Source organism: Ambystoma mexicanum, chromosome 9, assembly GCF_040938575.1.
Source record: "Ambystoma mexicanum isolate Mex_15411 chromosome 9, UKY_AmexF1_1, whole genome shotgun sequence".
Taxonomy (NCBI): Eukaryota; Metazoa; Chordata; class Amphibia; order Caudata; family Ambystomatidae; genus Ambystoma; species Ambystoma mexicanum.
The window spans coordinates 1,458,968,618-1,458,995,387 of NC_090931.1; the positions used below are offsets into that span (position 1 = coordinate 1,458,968,618).

A 26,770-nucleotide genomic window follows, 5' to 3' on the forward strand; every position below is an offset into this window, starting at 1 on the left:
GAGCCAGGTTTGTTCAGGATGTGGCAAGTGTGCCTGGAGTGTTCTTGAGCCTCCTCCACTTGAACAGGCTCTGCTTAGCCAATCATCTAGGTAAGGGAAGACATGAATCCCCCCTTTCCATAAACTGGCTGCAATCACCGACAAAAACTTGGTGAATTTCCTTGAGGCAGAGGTGAGCTCAAAAGGCAGGAGCCGGAACTGGTAATGGGCACTGCCAATCACGCACAAGTACTTCCTGTGCTTGCAATGGATTGGAACGTGGAAGTAAGTATCCTTTAGGTCGAGTGATACCAAACAATCCTCTAACTCCAGGGCCTGGAAGATCTGTGAGCGTGTTACGATCTTAAAAATATACTTCCTCAGGAACTTGTTCAAGCAACTTAGGTCCAAAATGGGTAACAATCGTCTGTCTTTGTTTCGGTACCAGAAAGTAGTGAAAAGACAATACCTGGTTCCTATACGCAATAGGCATCCTCTCGTTGGTGCCTTTCACAGGCAACATTGTCATTTCCTGCAGAAGTAGCGGGTATTGCGGTCAAAAACGAATCACAGGTGGAGGGCAATCTGGGGTGGGCAGAGGGAGGGGTGTCGCAAGAATAGTAGGCAGTAGCCCTGAATCACTACTTGACACAATCACACATCTGAAGTAATGTGCCACCATTATTTGGAATGCCGGGCTAACCTTCCTCCCACTGACAAGGTGTGCAAAAAACCTTGAGAGTGGCATTAAAGTGAAGGTGATCCAGAGGGAACAGAGGCAGAGGTATTTCTACCCCCATCCCTTCCTGATCTAGAAAATGTTCTGTCATCCTACTTTGCATTACTTTTCCTTCTGACTCTCTGACTGAAGGTACTAAAGTACCGAAAAGGTCTACCTCTCCAAGCCTGTGCAGAAGGTTGTGCTAGATCTTGATGTATTGCTGCCCGTAGGAAAACCTGAAGCCTATCCAAGCCGTCATCAGGTTTAGGGCCAAACAAATAATTGCCATCAAATGATACGTCAAAGAGCTTCAATTAAACATCCAGGGCAAAACCTGTGTTCCTCAACCAGGAAAATATTCTGCCTACGGAGCTGGTGTCCATAGCTCTCTCCCTACAAATTCTGTTTCCTGGCATTTCCATCTGTTACTAGGTCCTTAAACCCATCTCTCAACTCTTCCTCAGAAATGTAATCCAACTGCATTGGATATTACAGCCCAAAATATATGTGCGTATTTCAACAAGGCACAAGACGCATTGATGGCTTTAAGGGTCATGCTAACATAGGTAAAAATCTTTTCAACTAAATCACCATGTACCTTATCATTCCTATCCAGGGGTAGGGCTGGATAAGCAGTCAAATGTACTCAGAAGAGGCAGCCTGCACTACCAAGCTTTCAAGACTAGGATGTTCTGACAGAAACTCTCGGATTTATGATGCAGATCTATATTTATTTATTAAGTCCTTGCTTTCCACAGATGCTCAACATGGCTTTTGCCAGTTGTCGAGGAGAGGGCCTGTTGGTGAGACGTGGAATGGTAAAGCTAGTTCCTTAGATGGCCCTTTATCAAGATTGTCCATTAAGACATATTCTGTGACAGGTTTAGTTGGGTATCCTTTAAACCAGCAGCCAACTCTGCCACCCTCAAGTCCACAAACAGGAATTACTTGAGAGGTCATGATTGTACTCCCCGCAAAGTTTCGAAACAAAACAGGATTTGGTCCCCGTCCATGTCAAAAATCGACTGAGATCTGAAAACGTTAAATCACAACTCTGGAACATAGCTTGATGCTGAGGCCAAAGTAAAATCCATCCTCGACACTGACAGGTCCATTGAGTCGGATGCCAATGCAGGTTTGAAGAATAACGAGAGGCCAGTGGCAGTTGACGATGGCGATGCTGTTCTGTGGACCTTCCAGGAAGGCACCAAACCCAGGGTTATGGACATGCTGGAATGATGTTTTTCGGAGTCCCTGCTGGTTATTAAGGGCGTGGTTGGTGGGTTGTGATTATTTTTCTCGGTTCTGAACCCAAAACCATTGGGACAGCTTTATTGAAAACATTAAACATTTTTAACCTGAACTCTTCCCACTATTCTGCTGGAGTGTACTTAGATGGGAAGCGTACTTGCACTCAGTTGGGAGAGGAATCTGTCAATGAGGTGTGTCTGTGACTAATCTTCTTCTTTGAGGCTACATCACACGGCACCCTCAGCTGGCAAAAAGGTTTCTATGATCAGCTGAAGCTGGACGAATATCGCTAATATAAGTAGTTTGCACGTAGGACACAATCCATTAGAAACAAACCGCTGTATCCATTTGGGAATCCTTTTATATAACCAGGGATAAATCTCATGTCTCTAGTTGTGGATCCAATGGGTTAGTAACAAGCAACCTGTCTCTAGTAGTGGATCTATTGGGTGAGAAAACCAGTATGTGTCACCAGTTGTGTATCACCTTGGACAGTACCAGGGCTCTGTCTGCATTGTGGTTCTGGTGGGACAGTAAATACGGATTTATCTTTAGTTGTGGTTCGTGTGCACAGTTATCTGGCTTTCGCTCAGACTTTGAATGCTGGAGACAATAAGTAGAGATCTGTCTCCAACTTCTGATTCTGTAAAATGTAACCAGGGATCTGTTTGAAGCTATGGAATGTGCAGACAGTAAACCTGCTCAGTCGCCAGTTGTGGCACATGCGGGAGCTTGCTGAGTCTCCAGTGTCTCTAGTTTGAGACAAGTGGGTAAACTGTGCTTGAGCAATGACAAGGAAAAAGAATTTGAGTTTGACTTGAAAGATTGTTGGAGATTGCGAAATCCAGACTTGAGAAAATACACTTTATTTTCTGGATCTCACGATACACACTCAGGTATCGATATGTTCCTTACTGCTGGCTCAATGACAGCGAACCTAGCGAGTTGTGGGATTGGCAGTATTGCGGTTACAGACCATGCACCTGTGTTTTTAGACGTGAAACTAGAGTTTGATACTCGCAGGTCATTCTGTTGGAAAATGAATACCTCTATTTTGCAAGATGAACCAATGGTGGATAAAATTAGATCCAAGGCCGATCATTTTGTGGCAGAACACAGAACAGACGCGCTGACTATTAAGACTGTTTGGGAGGCCTTCAAATGTACAATGAGAGGTCTTTTATTGGGATTGTCTAGTAGTAAAAGGAAGAGCTTGGAGAAAGTTAGATTGAATGTGGATGAACGCATCAAAGCGATTACAAAAGATTTGGTATATGACCCAAATAATACTGACAAGAGATTGATGAGATTAGGTTTGCCATCGGAAAGCTAATCTCAGGCAAGACTCCTGGGCCGGATGGATTGCCGGCTGAACTTTTATAAAATTTTACCAGATTCAGCTGTGGAGCTTTTGAGGGATATGTCTACTGAATCTAAAGAGGTGGATCTGTTGTCTGCTTCTACCAATCATGCCACTATATCTGTTTTTTTAAAGAGGGGTAAAGGCAGTAGTTTGACGTCTAGCTATCGTCCGATAAGCCTGATAAATACGGACAACAAAATATTAGCAAAATTGTTGGCCATACGTATTGAAAACTTACTTGCGAAGCTAGTGGCACGCCGCTCTCAAACAATTAGTTCTATCCCGTGATTCTGCCACAAAAGAAAGTGTATTGCTGGGCGGCATAGTGGACAAATACGATGGCTCAGCAAAAACCCTTCGTGGATTCCTGGATTCATGTTTGGTCCACTTCACTTTTAAGCCCTATTACTTTTTAACTCCCAGGGCTAAGGTGGGGTTCATAATTACCCACCTTTCAGGAAATGCCTTTGTTCAAGGTTGTAGGACTTCTAGTAATATTAAAAACTTGTTGATGATGATGTCACAGGCCCAGGTGTCAAAGGTTTCCCCCCGGCTCACCTGAGTTCTCTTCTTGTGGCGTTCCGCGGAGGACTCCTTCTCCCGGCCGGACCGGGACTTGGATAAGTGCGCGCGAGTTGAGTCTGACTCCAGCGCGAGCGTTCAAGGTTCCAGGAAGTCGCGTGTTCCAGGACGTCCAGGAAGAGGATCGAAGAAAGGTAAGAGATACTGGAAACAGGGGAAAAGGGAGTTGGCCAGGAACTTGGAAGGGTAACGCCGAGCAGCTCACACACGTCGAGACACTACCTAGAGATAGCGTTGAGACGCGCGGTGGCGTGGCCCATTTATAGAACGTGCCGTGTCCGACGTACAGGCTAGTACGGAACACGCCACTGGGCACGGCCATGTTGGAAGTATCAAGGAGCACACTCTCTGTCTGGACCAGGACCAGGAAGACCAGAAGGGGCTATGTCCATGGTTCATAACAGCATGCCTCCTCCGAAACCCCGTCCCACCAGGCTTGCCAGGTCGTATGAGATGGAAATCTTGTCAGCAATCGAGGGGTGTTTAGGTTGGATAGTGGTTCCCATGTTCTCTCGCTAGGAGGATAGCCTTTCCACTGGACCAGGTATTGAAGCCGACCCCGTTTGTACCTGGAGTCACATATTCAGGGTACTTCATATTCCAGCTGATTGTCCACAATCACAGGACTGGGTCTGCCGGTTTTCCGGGTGGAGTGGATGTAGGGTTTGAGTAGAGAAGTGGGAAAAACTGGATGTATTCTCTTCCAGGAGTCTCGTAGCTTGAGCCGATAAAAAACAGGATTGATGATTTATTTTATGGAAAATGGACCATAATATCGGGGGGCTAACTTGTAAGGGCGTAGATGTCGTGGTAATAGTTTCGAGGACAACCAGACCTGGTCACCAATAGAATAGGAGGGTGCTGGTCTTCTTTTGGAATCAGCATATCGCTTAGTGCGAATCTGGGCCTTTCCCAATTGTTCCTTGGCTACCTTGTGGATGTTGAGGAGAGTTTCAATCCAGGAATCAAGTGAAGGTACTGGAGTTGGATGTTGTAGAACTGAAGGTAACACAGAGGGATGAAAACCTTGACTGCAATAGAAGGGGCTAACGTTGATCGCTGAGTGATCTGAATTGTTCTAGGCAAATTCGGCCAAGGGTATAAGGAGGGACCAATCATCCTGTACCTTGGTTGCGAAACAACGAAGATATTGCTCCAGGGTTTGATTAACACGTTCTGTGGCCCCGTTGGTCTGTGGGTGATATCCAGATGAAAGAGCGCGTTGAATCCCTAGAACACGACAGAGATGTTTCCAGAATTGTGAAATATATTGCGGTCCTCGGTCCGATATGATCTTGGAAGGGAGTCCATGAAGACGGAAAATGTGTTCTAGGAAAATTCCTGCGAGCTCTGAAGAGGAAGGAAGTTTATAGAGAGGTGTGAAATGTGCCATATGAGTAAACAAGCCTATGGTTACCATGATGGTCGTGTAACCCCGGGAAGGTGGTAATTCCACGATGAAGTCTGTAGCTATACATTCCCATGGTCTTGTTGGCAGTGTAGGTTGCAATAGAAGGCCCGCCGGTCTCTTATTGTCGTGGTTATTCTGACTGCAGACAGTACAGGTCTTGATGTACTCTTGTACCTTGCATTTCATTTCCGGCCACCAAAACTGTCTTTGCATAAGACGGAGCGTGTTGGTTACACCACGATGTCCAGAATGAAAAGTATCATGGCAGAGAGTTATTATTTTATGTTGAAGTTTCGGTGTGGGAATGACCAAGGCATTGTCCTTGAATAAGTATCCTTCCTTGATTCTTAAGTTCCAGGGATTCTTCCTAGAGACTTCCTTCCAGAGGTCAGAGGACTGGGTTTTGGCTCGAATCTCTTCCAAGAGGTTGATCGCTTGAGCTATAAAGATTGTGTTGGGAAACATTGTAGGATAGGTCCTATCTTCAGTGGTTAAATAGTGAGGACGTCGGGACAAGGCGTCCGCAATAACGTTTTGTGATCCAGGAACATGAGTGATTTTGAATTGGTACTGGGCGAAGAAGTAGGCCCAACGCGCCTGACGACTGTTCCTGCACTCCATAGATTGGAGAATTTGTAGATTTCGATGGTCCGTACGGACCTGGACTGGATATCTAGCACCCAGGCGTAAATGTCGCCATTCTGTGAAGGCTTGGTGGATTGCCAACAGCTCCTTTTCCAGGACAGAGTAATGGGTTTCGCTGGTTGTTAGGGTTCTAGAGAGGTAAGCCACTGGGTGGTCCATCTTGTCCTCAAGCACCTGTTTCAAGACTGCTCCTATGGCATGGTTGGAGGCATCCGTTTCCACTATGAAAGGGCGATCTAAGTCAGGCTGAGCCAGGACGGGGGCTTGCGTGAATCTTGTCTTCAAGCGTTGAAAAGCCTTCTCTTGCGAGGAAGACCAGATGAAGGGAACATCCTTCTTCAGCAGAGCAACGATCGGTTGGACGAGGTCAGAAAAGGTAGGAATGAACTTTCGATAAAAGTTAGCAAGTCCCAAGAAAGACTGAACCTGTTTCACCGATGTAGGAGCAGGCCAGGCCAGTATGGCCTTTACCTTTGAAGGGTCCATTCCAACTCCTTCTGGGCTGAGGATGAATCCAAGGTAATGAACTGAAGTCACATGAAAAAGACATTTCTCAGGTTTGACCAAGAGCTTGTTTTCACGGAGCGTTGTAGTACCGCCATGACATGTTCTTCATGTTTCAAGGGATCCTTGGAATAAATCAAAATGTCGTCTAGATAGACAATGACAAAGAGAAAAAGCATGTCAGAAAACACCCTATCCATGAAACGTTGAAAAATTGCAGGGGCATTAGCTAATCCAAAGGGCATGACTAGATATTCAAAGTGACCAAAGGGCGTTCTAAAGGCGGTCTTCCATTCGTCCCCTTCCCGGATATGGATTAAGTGATAGGCACCCTGGAGGTCCAACTTCGTGAATATTACGGCGCCTCTGACAGCTTCCAGGATATCTGAAATCAGAGGCAGAGGGTACCGATCTTTGAGGGTGCATTGATTTAGACCACGGTAGTCGAGGCAGGGTCTGAGTTCCTTGGAATCCTTCTTAGGAACGAAGGACAATGAGGCACCCGCTGGAGATTTTGAGGGTCTTATGGTGCCATTTTCCAAATTGATGTCCAGGTATTCTCGGAGGGCCTTTTTCTCAGGTTCTGAAAGGATAAACATTCTGCCAAAGGGAATTACTGCCAAAGGATCTGTCTCAATGGCACAATCTTCGGGTCTGTGAGGGGGTAAAGCCTGGACTATGGCAGTCGAAAAGACATCAGTATATCCTTGGCAGACCTCTGGGACTTGTACAATGTTGGAAACCATGAGTGAGGTTTTTTGCTCTCCTGAATGTTCAATAGCTGGTGTTAAGGAGAGATCCAGGGATAAACAGTGGGACATACAAAACTCAGAGCCCAGAAACAATGACCCTGCTGTCCAATTAATGTACGGATTATGTCTTTGAAGCCAGGGCATACCAAGAACCATTGGGTAATGGGCTGATTTGATGATGTCGAATGTAATCTGCTCTTGGTGGTGGTTTATGGAGAGACGAACCTCTTTTGTCTGTAGAGTTATGGGTCCTGAAGAGAGAGGTCTCCCATCAATTGCTTCTACCGGCTGTTTAATGTTGCGTGACTCATATGGTATTTTATGTATGATGACCCAGTCTTGATCAATGAAAATTCCCATAGCTCCACAGTCCACCAGGGCCAGTATGGGATAGGTCTTGTGCTTGGAGGGCGATAGAAAGGCCTGTAGCACCACCAGGTTATTCTGTCCAGGAGAGTTCAAGGATGTGATTGATGTGGAGCAGACATCTAGGGCCGGGAGCTAGCGTTTCCCGAACGCCGTGGAGGGGCTAAAGGACATTCTCTAACGAGATGCTTGTCTGAGGTACAATACATACACAGGCCGGTGTGAATTCTTCTCATCCTTTCTTGTGGAGTTATTGGCCCACGAAAGGCGCCTATTTGCATTGGTTCGGAGTGGTTATCAGGGGTTGAGACAGGATCGGATTTCACAGTCGACTCCGGAGGGGTTCGTTGAAAGGCAGTCTTAGCCTTTTTCCTTTCAGCCCTTCTTTCCTGGATACGAAAGTCTTTTTGTAAGGCTAGATCTACCAAAGCCTGAAACGAACTGAAGCGAGCCACTCTGGCTAATTCATCCTTGATATTGTCATTTAGACCCCTGCGAAATAAGGTGAAACTCGCTTCAGGGCCCCAATCAGCCTCCTTTACCAGCTGTTTGAATCTGGTAACAAACGTTAGCATATCCTGGGATCCTTGCCGAAAATCAAGTAGGCGTTCCTGGGCGCTGAACACTTGTTCGGGTCGGTCAAACATAGACTTGAGCGCCTGGATAAATGCATCATAATCGTCCAGGAGGACGTCTCCAGAGTTCACTAGGGGAGTGGCCCAAGATAACGCACTCCCTGTAAAATGGGAGATTATGAAGCCCACCTTGGCCCTGGAAGTTGAAAAATAATAGGGCTTGAATGTAAAATGCACCAAGCAGGAATCCAGAAATTCACGTAAGGATTTTGGTGAGCCATCGTATTTGTCTACCACTCCACCCAGTATCACGCTTTCCTTATTGGCAGAGTCACGTGACAGCACTAATTGTTTCAAGGCTGCGTTCTCTGCCTTTAAATTCTGTACCTCGGTTGTTAGCTCCTGCATGCCGCGCATGAGGTCCTGGACCGCTTTCTCCATAGCGGTATCAGTGTTGATCGTTTGTCGTCTCAATCTGTCAAAGGTTTCCCCCCGGCTCACATGAGTTCTCTTCTTGTGGCGTTCCGCGGAGGACTCCTTCTCCCGGCCGGACCGGGACTTGGATAAGTGCGCGCGAGTCGAGTCTGACTCCAGCACGAGCGTTCAAGGTTCCAGGAAGTCACGTGTTCCAGGACGTCCAGGAAGAGGATCGAAGAAAGGTAAGAGATACTGGAAACAGGGGAAAAGGGAAGAAGGAATAAGGGAGTTGGCCAGGAACTTGGAAGGGTAACGCCGAGCAGCACACACACGTCGAGACACTACCTAGAGATAGCGTTGAGACGCGTGGAGGCGCGGGGGCGTGGCCCATTTATAGAATGTGCCGTGTCCGACGTACAGGCTAGGACGGAACACGGCACTGGGCACGGCCATGCTGGAAGTATCAAGGAGCATACTCTCCGTCTGGACCAGGACCAGGAAGACCAGAAGGGGCTATGTCCATGGTTCATGACACCAGGACTCAGACCAAGACATTGCAGTGTTCGCTCTAGATGCTGAAAAAGCATTTGACCGGGTTAACTGGCAATATCTATTTTCGGTCTTGCGTGATATGAACTTAGGTGATGACTATATTTCATGGATTGCCCTGTTATATGCATGTCCAACGGCCAATGTCAAAACTAATGGACAGCTGTCAGGTTCTTTTGAGTTACAGAGAGGTACAAGACAGGGGTGCCCACTGTCACCTCTGTTATTTGTTTTAGCCATTGAGCCGCTGGCGATTGCTCTGAGGTGTGATGCTGGGGTAAGAGGTCTAACCTTTCAGGGAGTTGAACAAAAGATATGGTTGTATGCGGACTATTTACTGCTAGTATTGCGGGATTTGGCGTTGTCATTACCTACCTTGTTGAGCCTATTAGGCAGAAATCATGATGTAGCTGTCATGACCCACAGAACGCGCCCCTTCTGGACTTCCTGGTCCTTATCGCGACGGGGCTTGTATTCATTGTTTCTTCCAACATGGCCGTATCACATGACACACCTCGCACCAGCCTTCACGGCGGACGTTGTACGTCCCATAAATGTGCCACGCCCCTGCGTCCCCGCGCGTCTCAATGCTATTGCGAAGTAGCGACCAGACGTGTGCTCCGTAGCTCGCGGTATTGTATCCTTTGCTTCTTCCAGTTTATCCCATCCTAGTCCCTTTCCTTCCTTTCTTGGTTCCTGGACTTGTGTGCTTGTTGCGCACCCTGTTACTTTCCCGGACTCCTGGATCCCTGCATCCCGGAACCTTGAACGCACGCTGGAGTCGGAAGAGACTCGTGCAGCTTCATTCAAGACTCCATCAGTTCGCAAGAAGGCATCGACCAAGAAATCCAGCAAAGATGGAGCTCAGGTGAGAAGGGGGGAACTCCTTGACAGTTTGAGACGCCACCCGACAGAACTCGATATGGACATGGAAGCGGCTGTCCAGGATTTGATGCGTGGCATGCAAGAGCTATCAACCGAGGTGCAGAATCTATAGGCGGAAAACGCCGCTCTCAAACAATTAGTTCTATCCCGTGATTCTGCCACAAAAGAAAGTGTATTGCGTGGCGGCATAGTAGACAAATACGATGGCTCAGCAAAAACCCTTTGTGGATTCCTGGATTCATGTTTGGTCCACTTCACTTTTAAGCCCTATTACTTTTCAACTCCCAGGGCTAAGGTGGGGTTCATAATTTCCCACCTTTCAGGAAATACCTTAACCTGGGCTACGCTCCTCGTTAATTCCGGCGATACTCTTCTGGATGACTATGATGGCTTCATACAAGCCCTTAAGACAGAGGTCTTCAAACTGTTGGGCGGCGCCCCCGCAGGGGGCGCGGCCGCATCCCAGGGGGGGCGCCAGAGCCCAGCATAAAATGTAAAAAAAAAAAGATTTCTTTTTTTTTTCTACATTGGAGGAATGGGAAGGGGCATCTCACATGGTCAGACTGGGCCATAAAACGGTCTTAGGCACCAATGAAAAAATGGCCAGAAGTTGCAAATGGATATTCATTGTTTAGTCACAGGCTGTTTTAATAGTACCCAAGGGGTTGTTTTTTGTTCAAATGTAAACTAATGGTGATATTTAAAGAATATTTATTCAGCAACAATGGTCAAAACTACTAGCTGCATAGTGAAGTAACTCCTCAAACTGGCCCACATTGGCCAAAAAAGTGGCCCATTTTTACTGGCCTACACTAGCATTTTGCATTTTTGGTACGGTCATCGCCCTATTGCCCTATAGGCCAGTCCAAGCCTACCGGCTCATCCATAATGGGTGAGGGGGGGTCCACCCACCGGCCACCTCACCCATTATGGAGGAGCCGAGGAGGCAGCCCAGTGAAACACTGAGCACTCCCTCAGCTGCTTTTTCCAGCTGAGGGAGTGCTCCTGGGCTGGCTGAACTGTCAAAGGGAAACTCTGTTTGCCTTTCACAGTTAATTTTCCCAGCCGCACATGATCACTGAGCCATGCAACGCTGGGGGTGTTTTGCTTCGAAAGCCTTGCATAGCTCATTGGACATGCTGGCTGAGGCACTGCATGTATGTATGTGCGAGGGGGTGCTCCTGCGCCTCCTCGCACATACAGGCAGAGCAACCTGGAGCGGGGCATTTAGCAACCACGCGAGATACGTTTATGGCGATTTATTTTTTATTTAAATGTGTATGGATGTGTGTATGCTTGTGTTATGGGACTGTGGTGGGAGCAGGATGGGCGGCAGCACTGGGGTAGTGGTTGGAGTAGGGTGGGGAGAGCCCAGGGACTGTACTGGGAGTAGGGTGCGGTGACGGCACGCAAAAGTTCATAGTGATTTCTACATACTGCCCCTCTGGCACTTTTGGGGGAGCCCGGCTTGCCCAAACTTTGCTCAGGGGGGGCCCATGCCAAAAAAGTTTGAAGACCACTGCCTTAAGACCATGTTTGACCGTCCAGAGCAGGTCTATAGTGCCCAGGAACGCCTGTTAGACTTCCAGCAAGGATCCCAGGATATGCTCACCTATGTTACCCGATTCAAGCAATTAGTCAAGGAAGCTGATTGGTCCCCGGAGGCTAGTTTTACCGTTTTCAGGAGAGGACTGAATGAGGAGATTAAGGATGAGTTGGCCAGAGTGGCTCGCCCAAACTCATTTCAGGCACTAATGGACCTTGCCTTGCAAACAGATTTCCGTATCAAGGAAAGGAAGGCAGAGAAGAAGAAATCCAGAGCTAATCCTCCGAAGCTGTCTTTCGAGAATACCACCAAGACGGACACAAACCCAGGCTCAGTCTCTGAACCTGAACCCATGCAGATAGGAGCCTTCCGTGGACCTATGTCCCCGCAAGAAAGAATGAGAAGGATTCATACGGGGTTGTGCATGTATAGTGCCTCAGACAAACACTTGGTTAGGGAGTGTCCTCTAGCCCCTCCTCGGCGTTCGGGAAACGCCAGCTCCCGATCCTAGATGGAGCAGAGCTTCGGGAGAAAGATGTTTGCTCCACATCAATTCCATCCTTGAACTCTCCTGGACAAAACAATTTGGTGATACTACAGGCCTTCCTGTCGCCCTCCAAGAATAATACCTATCCCATTCTGGCCTTGATGGACTGCGGAGCTATGGGAATCTTCATTGATCAAGACTGGGTTGTTAGTCATCATATTTCGTACGAGACACGAAGCACCATGCTGCCGGTGGAAGCAATCGACGGAAGACCCCTCTCTTCAGGACCCATAAGCCTGCATACAAAAGAGATCCAACTTTCCATAAACCATCACCAAAAGCGGATTACATTCATTAAGTCAGCCCATTACCCCATTGTATTGGGTATGCCCTGGTTACAAAAGCACAATCCATACTTCAATTGGACAGCAGGATCACTATTCCTGGGCTCAGAGTTTTGTATGTCCCACTGTCTATCCCTGGATCCCTCCTCGAATCCTCGTAAAGAACCACTAAGAGACCAGAAAACACCACTCATGGTTTCCAATATCATACAAGTCCCAGAGGCCTATCAGGGATATGCTGATGTATTTTCAACTGCCATAGTCCAGGCCTTACCCCCTCACAGACCTGAAGACTGTGCTATAGATACAGATCCCTCAGCAGTGATTCCCTTTGGCAGAATGTTCATTCTTTCTGAACCTGAGAAAAAGGCCCTCCGAGAATACTGGGACACCAATCTTGAAAACGGCACCATAAGACCCTCAAAATCTCCAGCGGGTGCTTCGTTGTTCTTCATTCCCAAGAAGGACACCAAGGAACTCAGACCTTGCCTCGACTATCGTGGCTTAAATCAATGCACCCTCAAAGATCGGTACTCACTGCCCCTGATCTTGGATATCCTGGAAGCTGTGAGAGGCGCCGTAATATTCACGAAGTTGGATCTCCGGGGTGCCTACCATTTAATCCCTGTCCGGGAAGGAGACGAATGGAAAAGAGCCTTTAGAACACCCTTTGGTCACTATGAATATCTAGTCATGCCCTTTGGACTAGCTAATGCCCCCGCAGTTTTTCAACATTTTATGGATAGGGTGTTTTCTGACATGTTATTCCTCTTCGTCATTGTCTACCTGGATGACATATTGATCTTTTCCAAGGATCCTCTAAAGCATGAAGAACATGTAAAGGCATTATTACAACGAATCCGTGAACACAAACTTTTAGCCAAACCCGAATAAGGCTTGTTTCACGTTACTTCTGTTCACTACCTAGGATTCATCCTTAGCCCAGAAGGAATTGGTATGGACCCTTCAAAGGTAAAAGCCATACTGGCTTGGCCCACTCCCACATCTGTGAAACTAGTTCAATCCTTCCTGGGGCTTGCCAACTTCTACCGGAAGTTCATTTCTACCTTTTCCGAGATCGCTCAGCCGATCGTTGCTCTCTTGAAGAAAGACACCCCCTTTATCTGGTCTACACCGCAAGATAAAGCATTCCAACGATTGAAGACAGAGTTCACGCAAGCCCCCATACTGGCCCAACCCGACATAAATCGCCCATTCCTAGTGGAAACGGATGCCTCTAACTACCCCATAGGAGCGGTCTTGAAACAGGTACTTGAGGATAAACTGGAACACCCCATTGCTTACCTCTAACGAACCCTGACTCCCAGTGAGACACACTATTCCGTCCTGGAAAATGAACTGTTAGCCATCCGCCAAGTCTTCACTGAATGGCGACATCTACTTCTGGGTGCTAGATATCCAGTTCAGGTCCGCACGGACCATCGGAATCTTCAAATTCTACAGTCGTTGGAGTGCAGGAACAGTCGTCAGGCGCGTTGGGCCTACTTCTTTGCCCAGTACCAATTCCAAATCACTCATGTTCCCAGATCACAAAACATGATTGCTCCTTATCTCGACATCCTGACTATGTAACCACTGAAGACAAGGCCTATCCTAAGATGTTTCCCCACACGATCTTTGTAGCTCAAGCAGACAACCTCCTGGAAGAAATCCGAGTGCAAACCCAGCCCTCTGACCTCTGGAATGATATTTCAAGGAAGAATCCATGGAACCTAAGAGTTAAGGAAGGATATTTATTCAAGGACAATGCACTGGTCATTCCTACACAGAAATGACAACAAAGAATGATAAACCTCTGCCATGATACCCTTCACTCCGGACATCGTGGCATAACTAACACCCTCCGTCTTATACAAAGACAGTTTTGGTGGCCTGGAATGAAGACCGACGTACAACAGTACATCAAAGCTTGTGCTGTCTGCAGTCAAAACAAACATGATAACAAGAGACCGGCGGGTCTTCTACTGCAACCATCGCTGCCAACAAGACCATGGGAATTCATTGCTACACACTTCATTGTGGAATTACCACCTTCCAGAGGATACACAACCATCATGGTAACCAAAGGCTTGTTCACTCATATGGCTCATTTTACACCCCTGTGTAAGCTGCCATCCTCGTCCGAGCTTGCTGGAATCTTCCTGGAACACATATTTCGTTTACATGGACTTCCTTCCAAGATCATATCTGATCGAGGACCTCAATATGTCTCTCAATTCTGGAAACATCTCTGTTGCATTTTGGGAATCCAACGTGCCCTTTCGTCTGGTTATCATCCCCAAACCAATGGGGCCACAGAACGTGCTAATCAGACCCTGGAACAGTATCTTCGATGTTTCGCCACCAAGGTTCAAGATGACTGGTCGCTCCTGATACCCGTGGCTGAATTCACCTACAACAATTCTGACCATTCAGCACTTAAGACCAGTCCTTTTTTTGTAGCCAAGGTTTCCATCCATCGATTCTACCCTCTGTTCTCCCTCATCCTACACCAGTAACTACTGTCGACTCCTGGATAGAAACCCTCATCAACGTTCACCAGGAGGCCAAAGAAAACTTAGACAGGGCCCGAACACAGACTAAGAGGTATGCAGATTTAAAAAGGAGACCAGGTTCTTCTTATGCTATCGGTGATCAAGTCTGGTTGTCTTCGAAATTACTACCCCGGCATCTACGGCCAAACAAGTTGGCCCCTCGGTACAATGGTCCATTTCCCATCAAGGAAATTATCAATCCAGTTTCATGCCGGATTAGACTACCAGACTCTTGGAAGAGAATTCACCCAGTATTCCACACATCCTTATTAAAACCCTACAATGAATCCTCCCGGAAATCCTGCCGACCTCCTCCTCTACTGGTCGACAGCCAATTGGATTATGAAGTATCCCGAATATGTGATTCCAGGTATAAACGGGGTCAGCTTCAATACCTGGTTGAATGGAAAGGATACCCTCCTAGTGAAAGAACCTGGGAGCCACTTTCTAATCTCAAGGCCCCTCGACTACTCAGAAGATTTCACCTTATACACCCAGGCAAACCTGGTAGAACAGGTTTTCGGAGGAGGCATGCTGTCATGACCCACAGAACGCGCCCCTTCTGGACTTCCTGGTCCTTATCGCGAAGGGGCTTGTATTCATTGTTTCTTCCAACATGGCTGTATCACATGACACGCCTCGCACCAGCCTTCATGGCAGACGTTGTACGTCCCATAAATGTGCCACACCCCCGCGGCCCTGCGCGTCTCAATGCTATTGCGAAGTAGCGACCAGACGTGTGCGCCGTAGCTCGTGGTATTGTACCCTTTGCTTCTTCCAGCTTACCCCATTCTAGTCCCTTTCCTTCCTTTCTTGGTTCCTGGACTCGTGTGCTTGTTGCGCACCCTGTTACTTTCCCGAACGCCTGGATCCCTGCATTCCGGAACCTTGAACGCACGCTGGAGTCGGAAGAGACTCGTGCAGCTTTATTCTAGACTCAATCAGTTCGCAAGGAGGCATCGACCAAGAAATCCAGCAAAGATCGAACTCAGATGAGAAGGGGGGAACTCCTTGACAGTAGCTGGATACCAAATTAATTGGTCTAAGTTCAAGGTCTTACCGATTACACGATATTGTGATAGGTGTTTGGTGTCTGACTGGGGTTTCCAGTCATGCGACAAAAGATTAAAATATTTGGGTGTTTGGCTGACACCGGTGATAGATGATATTGTGGAAGAAAACATGGCGGATGTGTGTAGGGATCTGAAAATGAATCTTCAGAGGTGGTCTTTGTTACGTTTATCGCTCTGGGGCAAAGTGAACGTTCTAAAAATGGATGCGGTTCCAAAAGTCAATTAAATATTGGGTATGCTTCCCATGAAGATAAGTTAGTTTTATTGGAAAAAAATGTATTACTTTCTGCAGTTGTTTCTTTGCGACGATAAACCATGGCGACTTCAGTTATAGAAGCTTCAACTGCCTATGGAGAAAGGGGGCCTGGGTGTGCCGAATTTCAAAGCTTATCATTTGGCTTTTTCTAGTCACTTTATAGTCTCCTTCTTGAAAGAACACCCAGATAGGTGGGCTGTGCCAGAGGCGAATCTATTAGACTCACTTCCTCCTAGGGCAATCCTCATGGCCACAAATAGGCAATGTAGGAAAGTTCCAATGACTGTGTTTATGAAGGAGACATGGAAAAATGTACATGAAATGTTGGGCTCAGTGGCTTTGAAGACTTCTCATGCTTCCATTTGGTTGAACCCGGCGATAGCTGAAAGGGGCAAGCCTTTATTCTGGCCGGAGTGGTTTCTAAGTGGAATAAATTGGATTGGTGATATCAATAAGGATGGTAAGTGGATTGATGAAGAAGAGTTATGTGCAAAATATAGCATAGAGAATTATTCAAATGGTAACTTCAGGAAATTAAAAAGATGTATAAGAGAGGTGGATGAGCAGGGTGATGCAATTGTGAATCTCTTTCTTAAGGAGAGAGAGCCAGGTTACGGATCGATAGCTAGCAGGGTGTACAATCAAATTGTGTCTAATTATAAAGAGAATACAGAATTAAGAGCGAATTGGAGCAGGAGATTGGAGTGTGTGATTTCATCTGAGATGTGGTTGGGGATGTGTGCTAATATAAAGCTTTGCTCAATAAACTTGGAAGAACGATATAATAAAGATCCTCAACAGAGTGTACTGGAGTCCGGAAAGGTTGCTAAAAAGAGGTATGGTGGATTCTGATGAGTGCTGGCGCTGTGGGAATGAAGTGGGTAGCTTTGAACATATGCTCTGGGACTGTGTACGAGTTTGTGGATTTTGGCAGGATGTGTGTAGCATTTGCCTGCAAATTCTGAATTTCGATATTGCACTGGATTTCAAAACGATCATCTTAGGGTGTGATGAGTTACTTGAGGATCTTCAGTCTCTCAGAAAAAAATTCTGTTCAGGGGAGCTTGTATATGCAAAAAGATGATATTAAGGAGCTCGAAATCACAAATTGCTCTGACGGTTGTGGATTGGATTGAGGAGATGACCTGTCTTGCAAACATGGAGAGAGTAATCTACAAGAGGCAAGGGCAACTTACCTTGCATGCAAAGATTTGGGATGGCTTTCTGAAACTGTACTAGTTCTTTAATTGTAAACATGTGTATTCTTATCTGCATGTAATTATATTGTTTATGCTATTTATTATTGATTGTTAATTGTTATTCTGCAAAATGTCGAAATAAATATTTTTTTAAAAAAGAAAAAGAATATGAACAAGTTCCCTCTTCATGAGCTATGAAGAACACTGGCCATATCATGACTAAAGGGTTTTGCTCACCAGCTTCTTCAATCAGCACCTCTTCTGACACGTTGCTGTAGGGTCCTTGCCCTGCTTTGGTCTTGCAGGCCACACGGAAGGTCACTACTTTCCCAAAGGGCAGCTCAGTGACATTGTGATAACACTCAGCCATTCCAGAGGAAATTGTCTTCCACCCTAATGTTCCTGCAGGAGAAACAAGAGGAGAGAGATTCTATTATTCACTTTCCTGGAATCTATACAGATCACAAAAAAGAACAACATGACAACATGAAGATATTTGCAGTAGCACCAGAATTGTCCCAAATGGAAAGAATGACATTTCTCTTTAAGGTAAAACCAATCAGGAAACACAGTAATGAACGTGATCTAATACTTGCATAATGTTAGGAATCCTTCAACATAAAGCACAGTAGAGCACATACCAAAAGTGTGCTTATTTTTCAAACTTGCCTCAACTGCAACAAAATGTTCACCTTGCCTACTTCTTTATAGTCAAAATTGTCATCTTACAAAAAAGGAAAGTGGGGAATGATATGCAGTGGTCGGGAGAGTCCTACGATGGCTGGCTTTAATTTGTGCCACAAGGTACAGAGATACAAGTTACTTACCTCCGGTAATGTTCTTTCTGATGGATATTCCTCCCACGGATTCCTCATCTTAGATATACTGTTCCTGCTTTAGCAGATCTCATAAACTTTTTGACAGCAGTGGGCACTGTGCAACATTGGCATCAAGATCTCTTGGCAGGTTTCTTCCTCAAGGCCATCCATGACATTGGTATAAGTAGTTCGCACTGCACACCATGATCTCAGTTTTTACCCATGCACAGTCACGTTAGGGAATCAATTGTCATGACAATATTTTTTGGTGAGAAAGAGAGAGCTTGGTATCAAAGCTACACGGTAAGAGGGCGATGAGGAATCTGTGGGAAGAACATCCATCAGAAAAAAACATTAGTGGTCATAATTTGTTATTCTAATGGCTTGTGTCTGCCCAAGGATTCCTCATCTTAGACAGACTCCCGTAGCAACATTGTTTTGAAGGGGGGTGGGGGGAGAGCAAAGAGGCGAAGGTCAGATTAAAACATTTTGGAAGACCGACCTACCAAAACAGGCATCCTGATATGACGGAGTGTCCAGGAAGTAGTGCCTTATCAAAGTATGAAGCGATGCCCATGTCCGGACCCCTCTTTGGACATCAGCAGTCGCAGCCATGCCTTTAGTCGAGTGTGCACCTTCCGGAATCTACATCCCTGGCATGGCATAGCATTCTGACACACACAATACTATCCATCTCGATAGTGTTTGTGTTGTCACCCCTTTTCATAAACTAGGACTGGTAAGGAACTCTCTAGATCTGGAAACGTAGAAGCTTAACGCCCTGTTGGGGTCTAGTGTATGAAGTCTCGTTTCCTTTTTGGAAGTGCGAGGAGGAGGGTAAAAGACTGGCAATTACATTTTTGGAGAATCTAGAGACCACCTTAGGAAGCAAGGTGGGGCATACTGTGAGCATGACCTTATCTTATTAAAAGACAGTGAAGGGTGGTTTGCACGAAAGACACTCTGCTATTCTAACGCACTCTCCTCTGGTACTAAACTGTTCTGGTTTCCTCAGTGCCATGATGCCTTCAGGCGTACGCGTGCTATATAAATTCCGCTAACATAACATAACAAAGACCCGTTATTTCACTCACTCTGCATGCAGATGTAATCGATACCAGATATATAATCTTCCATGTGAGGAGCCTGTGTGGACAGGAATGTACTGGCTCAAAAGGTGCTCCCATTAGGTAAGTCAATACGAGACATAGGTCCCAGGTCGGCACTACAAGGGGAGCCAGAGCAAAGGTATTGGTAAGGCCTTTTAAAAAAGTTATCACAGTTGGCATAGTGAAGTATGAGCCTCCTCATGGCATGCGCTTGAAAATGGATCCTGCAGTCACCTTTGCTTTAAGCGTAGTCACCTGTAACTCCTGTTGGGAAAAGTTTAAAAGAAAAAACAGCACTGTAGGCATATTGCAAAGGTAAATATCTGTGTCCTTGGCTCTGTACCTGCAGAAAATTCTCTTCCGCCGGCAGTGGTATAGAGCTTTGGTAGCCAGCCTTCTGGTCAAAAGCAACCCCTCCATTACATCTTCAGGGAGGTCCCAGTCTCTGTATTTTAACCTTTCAGTATGCAAGCGTGAAACTCTATGATGTTGATGCTTGTTAGGGAGAATTCTCTGTAAGGCTAATTTCCCAAACCTAGTGAGTCCCCCAGCAGCTTTGCTGGATTATTGGGGTTTATTTGTTTCTCTCTTTTGCTCTCACTCTTAGACATGATTTGAGGTGTTCCTTTCACTTTCCATGTGTTTTATGGGCTATGGGGTCTTTTACTCCATAGGGTCTCATGTGTTTTTACCGTAACCCTGGGGTGTCGTAGCAACCCCCCAACATAGACTCCATACCCTGGGACTGACTACTGTCTCCCAGGGCATGTAAAGTCACCATTGGCTTTGCTAGTCCCAAATTATGAACAGAAACCAGTACAAACCATCATATTGTGGACGTACTGGTCGAGGCAATTCGATTGCCCCGGGGTCTGTTGTTCGAGGGGGCACGTCTCCGTTCCCCCTGATCGAGTTTTGGCTGGTGGCAGTGGATACTACTTTTTATATTTGACCGCAAATATATCTCTATGGGATTTTCCCACTGTTCGAGGCTACCAACTTTAATTATTTAATTCTTATAGCCTCGAACATACCGCCGGTTTATTTATTTAATATTAATTCACCGGTTGGTATTTTCTGCCAGAACTCGATTCTAAAATGGCATTTGTGTTCTCTTCTGTGACTCCAACCCGAGTCGAGCCCTTTGTTCCACTTTTTGGCGGGCTTCTCCACAGAAGCCTCCAAAAGTGGTGCCACTCTGTCTGGGTACCACAGGGGATGTGGGAGGGGGTTTAGGCACCCTGGACTGAGTTACCTTGGTAACTCAGGTCGCACTCTTGTGTGATTGGCCCAAGTGGTGAGCCGGCCGGCTTACCACTTAGCATGTTTGATTGACAGCTAGGCTGAGTGAATGGGGGTGTGCTGCATAAAAGCAGGGCTTTGGGGACTGGAACTTCAGAAGTCGCCACAGGACCTAAGAATCCGAGGAGGGAGAAGCTGAGCCGACCTGCAACGACGACACCACCGTTGGAGCCCTGCTGAACCGTCTCACCACTTTTCCCGACGACAGAGGAGATCTCCAGTCCGGAGGGTCTTCTTCCTTTGACTGGTGGGGATAACCAGTTTTGCCTTCTTTTCACCTTCCTGGAGCATCTTGTGGCCGCCTTGCCCGTGCCAAGCACCCCGGCAACCGGAATACCATGGTTTACCACTACCGCGAAGAGAAGGGTAGCACCTTTTAACCGGAGGACTCCGCGGCTGGTTTCTTCCCTGGCAGTGCAACGACCTTCATCTTTCCTCCACGGTGAGACCTCTTCTTCCTCTGGACAAAACACCGACTTGCACCTGCTGCCAGGAATAACTGCCCCCACTGGAGTTCCCTTCCCGCTTAAGGTACTGTGTCCCGCCTGGCTTCCCTTGCGACAGATCGTTCGGGGTGACAGTAAAGCCTCGACTTTCTAACCAGGGCTAGCCTGGGACAACCTAGCTAACTTTTCCTGACTTGAATTTCATCCTTTTTGTGCGACTATCTACAAGACTCTTTGGGCATAACCCCACTGTGTGAACCTGGACCCCTTCTGCTTGCTCTGTCCAAGAGTGGGCCTTGCAATTGACTTCCTTGCTCTCCAGTAGAACTCTGCCTATCCTGCCTTACTGTGGTTCTTGGTAAAAGTATTGAAACATATTCTCATACCTGGGCCATTGACTGTTCAGAGCTCGCTCCCTGGACCAGGCTCAGATGGATTTCAGCCATACCTACACTTTCGTACATAAACTGGGCTTCTCCCTCAACTTCAAGAAGTGCCAGGTGACACCCTCGCAAATACTCCAGTTCATCAGAGCGACCCTGGCATTCTCCCCCAAGGTCAAGGTTTTCTATATGCAGCAGATGGGCAAGAAATGTCCAGAACCCCCACACACTGCGTTGAGAGTGTGGGTGCCAGGAAGTTCTTATGGAGATCTTCACCCCCTGGGGAACCCCTTAGCTGGAGATGTTCTCATCCAGTTCCAACAGGAAGTATGAGCTGTTTTGCTGAAGGGAATTTTCCCTAAGAGGAGCACTGGAGGACATGCTTGTGGTGGACTGGGATTCTCCACTTCTATACATGTTACCACCGATCTATGTCATCTCTCATGTCATCAGGAGGTTGAGCAGCTTAGTTATGACCATTATTCTGACTACTCTGGATTGGTCCAGGAGGATGTGGTATCTGGAAATTCTGGACGTGGCCATGGCCATTTTCCCTCTGCAACATCTTCATCAGAGAGTAGACATACTGTTACAAGTGGGAGGTCTGGTTCTCCACTTGAGCATTGTTAGGCAGAAACCTGTGCAGTTCCCTTAGGAACCACTGCAAAAGATTTAAGACTACAAGTGTTTGGCAGTAAACCCACTTGGTAGCAGTCTGTACCACACAGATTCACTTGGTAGCTGTGGCTGAGCAGTCAGACCTAACTCAAGAAGAGTTAGGCAGTCTGCACAGAATACACAATAGGTACAGAGACACAGTAGTACAAACAAACACTGACCAGAGCTTTGGTGTAAAAGTATATAATTATTTATTTAAAAACACACTTGTAGTTTACACTAGCAAAAGGAGGTAAGTAAATTCAACACACAGTCACTATCATATATATACAACCCTATTCACTTATTAGACAAGTCTTAGTGAGAAACACCACTTATTTTCAGACAGAGGTGAGCGCTTAACATAAGATGACACTCTAATAAGTTGTCAAGAAAGGGAGGGAAAAAGGCAGAGTTAAGGACGCACACAAGTTAATCCCCATCTCCTTAGATTGGCTTCCACCGCTGACAGCAATTTGGTGAAGTCCCTCGGAGCAGAGGTTAGGCTAAAGGTTATAACCCGGAAGTGATATTGGGTCTGGCCAATGAAAAACCTCATGAGTTTCCTGTGCTTGGGATGTATGGGCACATAAGTGGCCTGAAGGTCGAGTGACATCAACCAGTCCTGGGACTCTGGGGCCTGGAGGAGCTGCGAGAGAGTAACCATCTTGAATGTGTCCCTCCTAAATTACTTGTTCAAGCACCTCAGGCCGAAGATGGTTAGCAGTCCCCCTTCCTTTTTCTGTACCAAGAAATAAAGGGAATACCATTGCTAAATCCTTTCCACTGAAGGCACCATATCTGTGCCGACTTTCTGTAGTCGTGAAGCAATTTCCTGCTGTAGTAGTGGATCTGAAATATGAAAAAAGGTGTGCAGCCAGGGGTGGAGGGACAATCTGAAGGGTGCCGCAGAAATGGTAGGGCGCTGCACAAATGGAAGGCAGAAACCCCAGGCCACCACTTAATGCACCCAGTCCAAGATTTTGCTGGAGCGTTTGAAGCCTGTACCTTCTCAAGACTATCATCAGGCTTTGGTCTGAATACATTTGTGCCATCAAAGGGCATGTCCAGTAGTCTGGCTTGGACATCTGGCACAAAGCCACATTTTTTCAACCACGAAAACGTAGCTCTAGCCACACAGTCATATGTCCAGTCCTAATTGGAGTGCTTGACATGGTGCTTCTTTTCCATCTTAAACTTAGTCCCTCAACCCATCTCCCATTTCCTCTTTGGGGATATGTTCTGCTGTCTCTGAAATTATAGCCCTCAAAGTGTGGGTATGTATGGCTAAGACACAAGATGTGTTTATAGCCTTTAAGGCCATGCTGCCAGGACAGAAAAAAGTGAACTTGCGTCTCAACCTCAAGAGTGCCATAGCAGCACAGAGACTCTGCCTGTGCCTTTCTAGCCCAAAAGGTGACTACAGATCTCGTGGACAGACTACTACACCAAAATCTAAATATTAGCGACATTTCCGTTTGGCTATTTACCTCGACCAAATATCTTTCAAGCACCATCCCTCCATGCTATGGGCACTTACCTATAGGCTGTCTTGTAACACAGACTGACCCACTTTTTCTCATGTAGGCCTCCATGATTCTTAGATTGCCCTAAGTTGTAATAGATTCATGGCTGATCCACAAGTCCTCTAGGCCCAAACTAAATAACGCCTCCTTCACTGTTTTCAGCCATGGGATGAACCATGCCCTTTGCCGGGATATACCAGTGACAAGAGCTGTTCTATTAAAATTCCCCTCTGGCTTAGTCCAGAGTCTCTGACAGCGGAGGACAGCTCTTAAAATGACTTTGTCTGCTTTATTCGACATTCCCAGTTATTACCTCATTGTATTCAGTAATTAACTTTTAGGCCCAGCACGCCATTTCATAAAATGGCATTTTCTGCCTTAAAGGTGTCCACCACATATCTGCTCGATACTGGGTCCCTGGCACAACGTTTGTGATATATACCTGTAAGGATTCTCTGAGGACAGTGCCGGATATATTTAGGGGGCAGGCCACCATGCTAGATCCTCCTTCACTGTCTGGGAAATCAAAATCCGTTTGGATTGTTTCCTTGTGGCATGCACAACCAGGCCTGAGGGACTAGAAACAGACACGCCGCCATGAGACAAAGAGGTATCTTGAACTACAAAGCTGGAGTGGCTTGTTTGTTCTGAAAGTTAAGTAAACCTTATGTCCAATAGGGATAATGGGAAGATTATGGCCACACAGGAATCCCATATAAATCCCAGGAGGTTCAGGGCCTGAGTAGTCATCAGGTAAGACTTCTTGGAGTTGATAGAGAACCCAAGGTTGAAGGCTGTATCCAACAGCATGAGTGTCACCCAAAGAGCTTCCTGAGGAGAACTTGCTCTCACCAGCCAATTGTCCCGGTATGGATTTACCTTGATTCCCCTGAGACAAAGGGTACTGGCTATGGCATTCATGAGCTTGGTGAACACCCTTGGTGCAGCACTTAGTCCAAAAGGCATGGCTCAGTGTTGATTAAGGTGATGGAAAAATCGTAGAAATGTCCAGTGCAGTTCCCAAACTGGCACATGAAGGTGCACGTCTTTGTGGTCCACTGCACAAAACCAGTTATTCTTATTCTTTCTGTACAAATCCCAGCATTTGGGCAGGGGTGATCATCTTGAACTAATTGTTGATAATAAAGAGGTTGAGGAAGGGGAGGTCATGGAATACCCGCAGGCCTGCCCATTTCTTTTTTGGCACCAAGAAGATTCACAAATAATACCCTTGACCTCTTTCGTAAAGGGGAGTTGGTTCTATACTTTGCGTTAGGAGCTGGTTGTTTGAGAGTAAAGCATAGCTGGATAAAAGGAGGAGAAGATGGAGGAAGAGGAGGGATGCTGAGAATGAAGCCCTTTGATATCAATGATATAACCCAGATATTCTGGATGATGGGCAATGAAGGAGATGGAGAGTGAACCTGCAGCCGACTCGCATTGGGTGGACCTGTATATTACAGTCATTGTTTTTTTGAGTGTCTTGCACTGCGGCGGAAGCAGCTCCAGTGAAGAAACCTTTAGAGGTGGTTCTGGCGTGTTTTCTCCTGTGGGAGCTAGGAGACCACTCAGGGTTCCTGTTTTTCCTGTCTTGACAATCTCAAAACCGACCAAATGCTGCCTGCCTTGAGTAACTGTAGAAGGCAAACTGAAGAAAAGGCTTCTGTCCAGTCTCAGCCAATATCGCTAGGGATTTTTCTGTCTGAGTTGAAGTCTTGTGCTTATTGAGTTCCTCATCTGTGGGGGAGTGAAAATCATCCTGGCCAACAAATGTGAGCTTGACTATGCAATGTTGCACCTCCTAAGTGTAGCCATGACACTCTGGACATGTCTGCTCCTAGGGCCATAACCCTGCTGGCTGTATCAATGTGATGCACCAATGCTAGTCTCAATTTGAATGTGCTGCTTGTCTTGGGGTAGGAATGCCTGAAAATCAGCTGGTTTCCAGCTGTCAATAGTGCATCAGCATTGGCCTATCTGATATGGAGAGACACTTTGCGGTCGTAGGATTTCAGCAGTGTGCCCTCTTTGTTGATATGATCTGTTGAGGAAGATGCTGTATGATGATGGTTTAGTATAGTGTTGCTGATGCCACCACCGCCAAGTGAGGTTGGAGTGGGAGCTCAGACATAGCTTTTCCGAGACCATAGCCCTATATCTGGCATCCAGCTGTTTGTTTGTAGGCTACAGAGAGTGAGGTTTCCCCCAAAGCTTCATAGCCTCTGCCAATACATCTTTCTTAATGGAAATCCCCAATCTGTGTGAGACCCGGAGAGCCAGTACTTTGCATTCCTCAGGAGTACAGATACTGAGTAATTCTGACAAGCCAAGAATTCAGTTGGGGAATGCCTTGGGTGAATGAGGGATATCTTCTTCTGCGTCACTGGAAGAATCTTTGTCTGTGTTTGGTCTGTCTTGGGCAGCCAGAGCCTGGCACAGGTAGCAATCCTCATCCTTACTGTCATGTGTATACTGGTGTCTGGAGGTATGAGTGCAGTCAGGATGGGCTGCAGCTGAGGTGTTTGAGGTGGAATCTGAAGTAGAAGGTACCCACTGGCCCTGGCATAGGAACAGCTGAGGTTGGGCCCATTGGCATTGCAGAGACTTGTATTTGTGTGACGGGTACTGGGTTATGGGGAATGAGTTCCCTCATCAGGCCTCTGAAATAATCTGCCATTGGATTAAATTTCATTAGTGTTTGGAACCTTTAAAAAAGTCTGTCCTCATGCGTAGTGTGAGCTGGGCATGATGTGTTAGAAGAGGATAAGGGAGTCCATGTGGATATCTTAGACGTGGATGAAGCAATGCGGTTCCACATCATTGATGTTGCCTAGACCTGATATGGCTGACAACGTTGTGGAGGTGAAGGCGAGCAAGGTACTGAGGAGCAGGATGGGTAAAATGATCCCCAGGGTGATTTGTTCCAGCCAGTGTGTGCAAGGAATGCCTTTCACAGTACTGTAGGAGGTAGCTGTATGGGAGGTCTGAGAGAGTTCAGTCTCCTCGAGGTGGGTCGAGTAGCCAACTTTCCTGGGGACTATAATGTAGGCGATCCTGGTCTTGTTTCGT

General features: G+C 46.6%; 1 protein-coding gene across 4 annotated transcripts in view; it reads right to left on the reverse strand.

The window, feature by feature from the left end:
• Positions 1-26,770, reverse strand: part of SPEG (striated muscle enriched protein kinase) — a 2,620,794-nt gene that overhangs the window by 283,728 nt on the left and 2,310,296 nt on the right. For all 4 annotated transcript variants that reach the window (XM_069616880.1, XM_069616879.1, XM_069616881.1 and 1 more), the window contains one exon: positions 17,698-17,862. In XM_069616880.1, the coding sequence (XP_069472981.1) occupies positions 17,698-17,862 (165 nt within the window). The remainder of the gene's footprint in view (positions 1-17,697; positions 17,863-26,770) is intronic.